The sequence below is a fragment of the Piliocolobus tephrosceles genome, chromosome 17, assembly GCF_002776525.5.
Source record: "Piliocolobus tephrosceles isolate RC106 chromosome 17, ASM277652v3, whole genome shotgun sequence".
Taxonomy (NCBI): domain Eukaryota; kingdom Metazoa; phylum Chordata; class Mammalia; order Primates; family Cercopithecidae; genus Piliocolobus; species Piliocolobus tephrosceles.
The window spans coordinates 2,967,044-2,976,585 of record NC_045450.1 but is presented as its reverse complement, the minus strand read 5'-3'; the positions used below and the strand labels follow the sequence as shown (position 1 = coordinate 2,976,585).

The window sequence follows — 9,542 nt, the reverse complement described above, 5'->3', positions numbered from 1 at the left end:
AGACTGAGGGGCATGTGTCTTGGCGGCTCCGGGGCTCAGTGAGACTGAGGGGCATGTGCCTTGGCGGCTCCGGGGCTCAGTGAGACTGAGGGGCATGTGTCTTGCACCCACAGGGATGTAGAGGGTCTCGCTCCTTCCTACTGAGGTGGGTCAGGGTGGGCGGCGGGCGCCCCACCTGGTGAGCTGGAAGCAGCGTGGGAATCCAGAATGGACAGGAACTTAAAGGCTTTGCTTGGCCTTGATTTTAGCTTGAAATACTTTGACGACTGGCTGGTCAAGGGTATCTGCTCAGAGGAGTGCCGCACTTGCTGGCTTGGCCGGAGGGCATGGCTTTGTCCACTAGTGCTCGCCCCTGGCTGCTGATGCAGAGGCTCACATGGCCACAGCCCAAGAGTGGGGACTGGCTTGGCCACCTCTGGGCTAAGCCTCTGACTCCCAGGTGGCTGGGAGGGCCAGGGGTGCACAGGTGAGTCACAGCAGGTGCCTCCAGGGAGCTGCCTTGCTGGAGGGCTAGGGCTCCTCTGGCCAGGGTCCAGGTCATCATTGTCCCCAGCCGGGAATCCAAGGGACCTTTCCAAACTTGCAGGGCAGAGGAAATTCGGGTATCTGTGCTTGAGTGAGCCCCTGGGCCCAGGAGCCTTTACTTGCTGTCTCTGCTTCTCAAGTGGCCTGGCCTGGTGAGGGAGGGGCTGGGCTGGAGGAAGGATCCCAAGGGAGGTGAGGGGGCTTCGCCAGCCTTCTCCTGCCCTGCCTGTGCAGGGTGTGGCGGTCAGTCTTTCCACTGAGTCACTGCATGGGCTCTCCCAACATCCGGTGCACACTGGCAGCTGCTCTAAGCCAACCCCTAGCCCCCACCACTTGACCAACACAGATGCTGAGTGGGTGAGGCAGAAGGGGAGCCCTGGGGCCTGGTGAGGCCCAAGGTTTCCTGCTTCCTGACAGAATGATCGCAACCGAGGACTGGCTCTCTGGAGCTTCCTTTGCTGGCCTCATAGCTGCTGCCAATCACAAGACCAGGGGAATCCAAGTAGAAAGGAGCTGATATCCGGCATTCGTCATGTGTTTTTGACAGTCTGGCTTTGTGGGGGCGGCCACAGTGGTGGAGGCGCTGCCTGGTGGTGGCAGCCAGAGGTGCCCACAGGAGGCACACCTCGTGGTGCAGGCATGGAGGATAGCAAGGCAGGCAGAGGGGTCTGGACACAGTGAGGTGCAGCCCCCTCCCACCAGGTCAGACCCAGTAGATGGTGCAGGTGCACAGAGCAGGTCCCTGGCCCAGGCAGGAAGGCAGCTGCACCCTCCCTGCAGCACGGGATGTCTGGATGTGCACTAGGGCAGAGAGGACAGGAGTCTAGGGAGGCTCCACTTCCAAATTGTCCATCTATCCCACAGGCGACGGGGCTTGCGTCTTGCTGCGAGCACTGGAGCCCCTGGAAGGTCTGGAGACCATGCGTCAGCTTCGCAGCACCCTCCGGAAAGGCACCGCCAGCCGTGTCCTCAAGGACCGTGAGCTCTGCAGTGGCCCCTCCAAGCTGTGCCAGGCCCTGGCCATCAACAAGAGCTTTGACCAGAGGGACCTGGCACAGGATGAAGCTATATGGCTGGAGCGTGGTCCCCCGGAGCCCAGTGAGCCAGCTGTAGTGACAGCAGCCCGGGTGGGCATTGGCTATGCAGGGGAGTGGGCCCGGAAACCCCTCCGCTTCTATGTCCGGGGCAGCCCCTGGGTCAGTGTGGTCGACAGAGTGGCTGAGCAGGACACACAGGCCTAAGCAAAGGGCCTGCCCAGACAATATTTTTTAATTGTTTAAAAAACAAATAAATGTTTTATTTCTAGAAAACTGCGCTTTAGCCAGAGCTCTTCTAGGTGATCAGCACGTCTGGAGCCAGCTCTTCCTCCAGGACATGAGGGCAGGGGCCCTGAGTACGTAGCGCCAGACCGTGTGGATGCTGGGGAGAATCATCAGTGTGGGAGCAGAGAGCCCCCGAGGATGGGGTCCTGCACAGTGGGCCATGCCTCCACCAGCAAGATGTGCACAGCCTAGCAGGGGAGCTCAGGCCCTCGCGCCCCATATGGTCAGGACCAGGTCACAGCTTGGCTGTGAGCCTGTTTGTGGCTTCCATGGGCTGTGGTGAGGGCTGGGCCAGGAAAGGCTCATGGCAGCCTGGGAGGAAGAAGTGCATGGCAGACAGAGGTGGTGCTGAGGACAGGGCCACAGGGCACTTCACAAATGGAAGGCTGTCAGAGAGACGGGGACAGGCCACACAAGTGTTTCAGCACATTCTTCAGGGTGGCCACAGAGGCGGGTTCCAGGGAGCAGGTGTAGGGACAAAAGGAGGGTCTGAGAAACGCACAGCCCACATATGGGCCTAGAAGGATGCAGCCCTCACCCAGAGACAGGAGTTCTGGCAGGCCCCCTCCAGCGTGGGGCGCCTACACATGTGGCGAGGACTGGAGGGAAGCATAGGAAAGTGGAGGGCAGCGGCCCCACAGCTGAACCACCGGGGCCAGTACAGCGGGGCTCTGCAGGCTTCACTGGGCCATGGCCGGCTGGCATCCACCCAGTGCCAGGCCTCAGGACTAAGGGCTCAGCCTCAGCAGGGAGGAAGCCCTGGGTGGGAAGATGCGAGCGCCCACCTGCACACCCCAGCAGCCTTCCGCCCTCTGCCGGGGCTCAGGGAAGCAGAGCCTGGAAGACGGCAATCACGGGGTCCTCGTGGGTGGTCACCACCAGCACGCTGCGGAACTTGTCAAACAGCATGAGCAGCTGGGAGCGCCGAGTGTTCTCGTTGTACATGATCTCCTCTAGGTGGTGGCGGCCTCGGAAGTAGTGAAGGAGCCTGGAAGGGATGGGCGGGCGTGAGCCCGACCTGACGCTAGCCCCCAAAGGCCTCTGCTGAATAGCTGCTGGTGGGAGTCAACTCGGAGCTGCCCACAGGCCTGAGCAGAGCTGGCAGTGACGGCCAGGGAGGCAGGCCTCCAGGACCGCATGCCCACCACAGTCCTGCTGACCAGCAGGTGGGCAAAGTGGGTCCAGGAGGATAGACAGCTGTTCACACCCAGAGCTGCCCCAGCCTCCTGTGTCCTGACGCTGGGGTCAGGGGTCTGCTGGTGGCTTCTTTTTCATGCTATGGTGAGTCCCACATAGCTCTGGAGCCAAAAGGTCACTCCTTTTTTTTTTTTTTTTTTTTTGAGAGAGGGGGTCTCACTGTCACCCAGGCTGGAGTGCAGTGGCTCGATCTCGGCTCAGTGCAACCTCCACCTCCCAGATTCAAGCGATTCTCCTGCCTCAGCTTCCCAAGTAAGCTGGGACTACAGGAGTGTGCTACCACACCTGCCTGATTTTTGTATTTTTTAGTAGAGACAGGGTTTCACTATACTTTGGCCAGGCGGGTCTCGAACTCCTCACTTCAGGTGATTCACCCACCTTGGCCTCCCAAAGTGCTGGGATTACAAGTGTGAGCCCCTGTGCCTGGCCTGCCTTTTTTTTGTTTTGTTTTGTTTTGTTTTTGTCACCATCATTTGGAAAATCACTGCTTTAGGGAGGTTTCTGCAACTGAGGCTGGCACAGAGGATGCTAGGATGCAGGTGAGACCTGGACCAGCTGCTCAGAAGCACTGCAAGTGGTTCTCTCAAGGACCTGGAGTGTGCTTCTTAACAGGGAACTCAGTTCCTGACAACCTGACCACTCCCAGAAAAGTGTACCGCTACACCATCCCCCACATCAGTGTGGGGCTGACAGAGACCACTGAGCCACGCCACCTATACCGTGGGGGATACTGGGTGCCCCCAGAGCTTAGAGTCCTGGGAAACCCCTGCCAAGTCTCATGAGGGTGAGAACTTGGCACTGCCTCTCAAGGGACAAGAAATATCGGAGAAGTAGTGGAGAGCAAAGAGGCCCAAAAACAGGCACGCCAGGCCCACAGCCCGGGGTCTTGGTGACAAGCTGCATCCCCACGCCTGGGCAGTGGCACCTGCCCCTACACACCTGAATGCAGAGACTCCATCTCGAACAGGACCCCATTTGTTCTCAGTGGATTTGGTCCTGTTGCGTACGTCCCTATCCACTTTCTGCCCTGACCCTGCAAGTGGCCCCCGTCCCAAGGGGTCAACCTGCACCCACCTGGCAAACATGCGGAGGTCCTCAGGGTTTTGGGCTGCAGGTACACTGAGGATGGCTGCGCGTTCATTCTCTGACAGGCTGGCCAGCAGGTTTTCCGTCATCCTCTGGTTCAGTGGTGAGTCCCCGCTGGGGAGCAGCTCTGCGCTGGAGTTGTCCATGCTGGGGCTGGTGAGGGTCATGTCATCGCTGCTGGCTGTGGGGGCCATGGGTCAGGGTGACCAAGTGAAATTCCAGGACACCCAGGGGAACAGCGAGGGCGGAGCCAGCAGTCAGCCTACAATGACACCCCTAACTCCCACAAGGGCCCTATCTGGTGCCCCAGCTGCAACATCTGCCTGCAAGCCTCCGCGGCTGCCTCGCCTCCTGGGTGTGACACACGCCCCTCATAGGGCTGACGGGAAATGGGTAGCCTCCCCTCTGGGAGCACCCTCAAGGGACCTGGACAGAGGTGCAATGTGTGCCCCACAAACACCCCATGGTGGGCCTGGGCATCTTGCCCCTCACCCAGCATGGAGGACAAAGCACCCCCGGCAGGCGGGGTCCTCACAGGAAGCATGAAGCCTACGGCCAGACCTCAGCCAGGGGAGGACTTTCACAGTCTTCCACCCCCTTCCTTCCCCAAGCCTGGGGACCTGGGACCTGGCAACAGGCTGCTGCCCTCGAGCCACACTGGCCACGACAGTTCTTCTGGGGCACAGACGTGTCAGCTGTCCTGGTGGTGGTGTGAGATCCTGCTCTGATCCCAGGCTGGGGCAGAGATTCCAGCACTGATGTGGTGGGCTGGGAGCTGCTCCTGACTCTAGCAAGCCTGCTGAAGAGCCTGGAGGCAGAGCTGCCACCTCAGAGTCATGGTGGCGCTAGGAGACAGGAGAGGTGTCCCCACGGGGGACACGAGGCGCGTGCCTGTGCGTGTGTGTGTGCAGCCATGTGGAGGCCCCTCAACAGTCACAGCAGGGCCCATGCTGAGCCTCCTGGGCACCACCCCCAAGCATCTCCCCTGACTATCACAGCGATGCCCTGGGGGCCCTACTTGGGGAGCCAAAGCTGAGGGCGTTGGGCGTGCTGAGGCTGCGACCGCCGACCCGGGCAGTGAAGGGGACGTCGTCCTCTCGCGGGCGGGGCTCCTCCTCGCTGGGTGAGGCCATCAGGCAGACATAGGTGTGCAGCTGGATGAGAAGCCGGCGCTGCAGCATCCACACCACCATCTGGATAAGCTGGGTCTGCGGGTGGCAGCAGGTGAGGCTGGTCCCCCTTCCCACTCCCACTTCTCCCTGGGGGATCAGGGAGCCGTGGCCCTAGACATGGCCACAGCACACTCCCTGTGCTGACTCACAGCAGAAAGACCCTCTTCTCAGAAAGGGAGGCCCCAGCTGCCAGCCAGCTCTGCAAGGCCGGCTCACACTCCTGGGAAGAGAGAGGGGCCAGGGGACATCTGGATCACACCTGCATGGGCTCCCACCACACACCTGGGCCGCCCGGCATCTGGCTGAGGAGCAGGACCTGAGATGTGGAGGCCCCGTGACCGCTGCTCTCAGCAAATCCCCCACACTGTGGTGCTGCAGCTGCCCCTGTGCCTCCTCTCTCCTTCGGCCCACTGGCCCTGTAGCTGGTCCCAGCCAGCCAGTCCACCTCCAGACAAGCCCAGACACTGTTTAGAAAGAGGCTGTGGGCAGGCACCCTGAGAGCAGAAAGTCCTGTCCTTGGATCTACCTCAAAGTCCACCCTGAGCACAAGGGTGGATCCACAAGAAAGCTGAAGCCAGTGGCCCTGGGCTTGGGGGTGGAGCACCCCCCTCCCCATCCCCGCCGTGAGAAGGGACGTCCTGGCCAGGCCGTCCAGTGTCTCTGGGTTAGCAGGTGGGGCTGGCAGTGAGGAGCAGTGAGGAGCCTTGTGCCAGGTAGAGTTCAGTCCCCGTGAGAAAGCACTGCCCAGACACAGGCGTTGAGCAGCGAGGAGTGTGAGACAGCGTCAGTGTCCTCAGATACACGTGTCTCCTCATCTCTGGGAGGGTCGACAAGGAGCTGCTGGCCAGTGTTACCTCCTGGGAGGGGGCTGGGGAACTGGGGATGGGAATGGGGGATATACTCCAGGTAAGTAAGAAGAAGACCTGGTCAAAAGGACTGCAAAATATCCAGACTTAACGCGAAATTAAGAAATAAAACAGATGGGGCTGGGCATGGTGGCTCACGCTTGTAATCCCAGCACTTTGGGAGGCCGAGGCGGGTGGATCACTTGAGGTCAGGGGTTCAAGACCAGCCTTGCCAACATGGTGAACCCCATCTCTACTAAAAATATAAAAATTAGCTGGGCATGGTGGTGCATGCTTGTAATCCCAGCTACTTGGGAGGCTGAGGCAGGAGAATCACTTGAACCCGGTAGGCAGAGGTAGGCGGAGGTTGCAATGAGCTGAGATCATGCCACTGCACTCCAGCCTGGACAACAGAGCAAGTTTGTTTCTTTTTTTTTGTTTTTCTAATACTTTATTTACTTATTTATTTATTTATTTTGAGATGGAGTTTCACTCTTTCTGCACAGGCTGGAGTGCAATGGTGCGATCTCAGCTCACCGCAACCTCCGCCTCCCGGGTTCAAGCAATTCTCCTGCCTCAGCCTCTCGAGTAGCTGGGATTACAGGCATGCGCCACCATGCCTGGTTTTTTTTTTTTTTTTTGAGACAGAGTCTTGCTGTGTCGCCCAGGCTACAGTGCAGTGGCCGGATCTCAGCTCAATGCAAGCTCTGCCTCCCGGGTTTATGCCATTCTCCTGCCTCAGTCTCCCGAGTAGCTGGGACTACAGGCACCCGCCAACTCACCCGGTTCGTTTTTTGTATTTTTTAGTAGAGACGCGGTTTCACCGTGTTAGCCAGGATGGTCTCGATCTCCTGACCTCGTGATCCGCCCGTCTCGGCCTCCCAAAGTGCTGGGATGACAGGCGTGAGCCACCGCGCCCGGCCAACAGAACAAGTTTCTATATCAAAACAATAAAAAAAGCTGGGCATGGTGTCTAGGCCCTTGACAAGGCCTGGAGCAACCACTCAGTCATGGCCTGGAAAAGCCACCCCGTCATCTAGAGCACAGGAGGCCTCTGGGATGGAAGCACCAGCAGCTCCTCCCTAAGCACTGGCCCAAGAGAAGGTGTGCAGAGAGTGCCTCTTATTCCGCTGATACAACCTGGCTCAGCTCCCAGAAACCAAGGGCTCTATGAAAGACCGCACTAAGAACTCTGTCAGGTTTGGCGTCTACAGGAGCTGAAAGACCAGAATCTTATTCTCATTTACAATTTGAGAACGGAAAGGGTTTGACTTTAAGGACTGGTTTTGCCTAATATATCTGGCACTTACTCAAATACTTTTGGAGACAAAGACGTGAGAACACCCAGTTCGTCTGTCTCCAACGCTGTCCTATCTGGCCCTGCTCTGAGTCTCTGCCTAGAACTCAGTGGAGGGGAGGATGGCAAAGCCACCTCAGCACGAGGCTGTGACACCTGCAGCCCACAAGGGAAGCCACTGGCCCTGCTACAGATACCGGTGCACCAGTCCATCCCACAGATCTGCAGGAGGCCTCCTATCCCCCAGCCACTCCTAGCTCCCAACCTGCCTGCCCGCTCGCTGCCCTGACCCAGGCCCACTAGGGTCCTCTCTAGGCTCTCTTGGATGAGGAGATTCTGGGGACCAGTGACCCCAGAACTCATACCCACAGACCCTGTGGCCACCTGAACCATGGCAGGGAGTGAAGGCAGAAGCAAAACTCTCAGAGGGTCAGGCCCAGTGACAACAAAGCTGCCTTTGCACCCTCATCTGCAGGCAGTCCCCAGTCCCAAAGGGGTACAAGGCAGGTCTGCAGGGCCAGAACAAGTAAGCACTCTCCTGCCAAGCTTCACTCTGTTCTAACCCTAAAAACGGCCTGCCACAGCCAGGGTGGGCTCTATGGGGAGGGGACAACTGCCCAAGTGTTGGGTCACTGGCCAAGCATCTGCAGGTGGCCCGGCAGCTGACTTCTGGGCCCTGCTGAGCACAGAGCACTCGCATGGCAAGCCCCAAAACCAAGGAGAAGCAGGTGGCAGTGGTGAGGGCTCAGATCAGAACCAACAGCCAGGCAGGTAGTGCCCATCCACTACGCACCTGCCACTCCAGGCTCCTTGAGCTTCTGTGACTCACCTCCTGCACAGCGGGGGCCAGGGGATTCCTAAATTCTGATAAGGAGACCGGCAAGGAGAACTTGGCAAGGACGGACGGCAGGTCATGAGATGGGAACTGATGGGAGAACTGCTCGGCCAGCGGGGAGTACCTGGAGGCAGACAAGCATGCCAGTGAGTGCAGCAGAACCCCCACCGTGTTCTCAGACCCCCCACTGTGTTCTCAACACTGGCCTCAGTGGGCAGCAGAGAAGCAAAGTGTGGCAGGTGGGCCAGGATGGTGCAATGAGGGCAGAACGGTATGACGCCAGGCAGGCCTCCAGGTGGACAGAGCCTGGGCACTTCCCCTTGAGCAGCAGCAGGAGCCATGGCCACAGTTCACCCTGCATCTCACCTCTGATCCCTCAAGGTGGATTAGGAGAGCCAGCCTGGAGGAGGGGGCCCGGCATAAGGGGGATACAGGAGAGTCACACAGCACAGAGCCAGAAAAGAATTGGGACCTGGGCACGCTGGTGGCCAGGAGTTAGGCTGAAGTGAGAGCCTCGCCTTGGGGCTTCCACAGCCTTTGGTGCCTGGCCAACACAGAGAACAGCATCTGGAGGGCCCTGCCGGCCTCACCCCTTCCCACTCAGGGCTCCAGGCTCTGGCAGCCAGCAGCACTCACAGACACACGCTGGCATTGGGAGACAGCATGTAGACGTTGTTCTCACACAGCGGGTAGATGATGATGGCCTTGCCCCAGTACACCAGATGAGCTGCAAGCTGGAAAACCTGCAGGCAGAGGGGAAGCTGCAAGGGCCATGCCTGAGGCTGGCCCACCGGGAGCTGTCAGAAGCTCTCAGCATGGGTGGCCATGGCCTACCAGCCCAGAGAAGCTGGTCCCAGGCTCGTGCAGAACACACCTGGCGGCTATGGCCCAACACTTCCTCCCTAATGTGGAACAGCACCTTCCCAACCTCTCACTAGGATGTGGGGCACAGCCAGCACACAGCACACAGCACTTTCTGTGAGCAATGGCTTTTTTTTTTGAGACGGAGTCTTTTTTTTTTTTTTTTTTTTGAGACGGAGTCTCGCTCTGTTGCCCAGGCTGGAGTGCAGTGGCCGGATCTCAGCTCACTGCAAGCTCCGCCTCCCGGGTTTATGCCATTCTCCTGCCTCAGCCTCCCGAGTAGCTGGGACTACAGGCGCCCGCCACCTCGCCCAGCTAGTTTTTTGTATTTTTTAGTAGAGACGGGGTTTCACCGGTTAGCCAGGATGGTCTCGATCTCCTGACCTCGTGATCCACCCGTCT

The 9,542-nt window shown here is 59.0% G+C and overlaps 2 protein-coding genes across 16 annotated transcripts in view; one reads left to right on the top strand and one right to left on the bottom strand.

The window, feature by feature from the left end:
- MPG (N-methylpurine DNA glycosylase) overlaps window positions 1–1,835 on the top strand; it is an 8,793-nt gene extending 6,958 nt beyond the window's left edge. For all 3 annotated transcript variants that reach the window (XM_023189082.2, XM_023189081.2, XM_023189080.2), the window contains one exon: window positions 1,390–1,835. In XM_023189082.2, the coding sequence (XP_023044850.1) occupies window positions 1,390–1,766 (377 nt within the window). In that variant the 3' untranslated portion in view covers window positions 1,767–1,835. The remainder of the gene's footprint in view (window positions 1–1,389) is intronic.
- The window catches only part of NPRL3 (NPR3 like, GATOR1 complex subunit), a 63,970-nt gene that overhangs the window by 4,437 nt on the left and 49,991 nt on the right, over window positions 1–9,542 (bottom strand). For 9 of the 13 annotated variants that reach the window (XM_023189066.2, XM_023189071.2, XM_023189072.2 and 6 more), the window contains 5 exons: window positions 8,916–9,022; window positions 8,274–8,403; window positions 5,149–5,338; window positions 4,119–4,311; window positions 1,790–2,835 (listed from right to left, as the gene is read on the bottom strand). In XM_023189066.2, the coding sequence (XP_023044834.1) occupies window positions 2,670–2,835; window positions 4,119–4,311; window positions 5,149–5,338; window positions 8,274–8,403; window positions 8,916–9,022 (786 nt within the window). In that variant the 3' untranslated portion in view covers window positions 1,790–2,669. The other 4 variants (XR_002725672.3, XM_023189069.3, XM_023189068.2 and 1 more) reach the window with 3 other exon arrangements.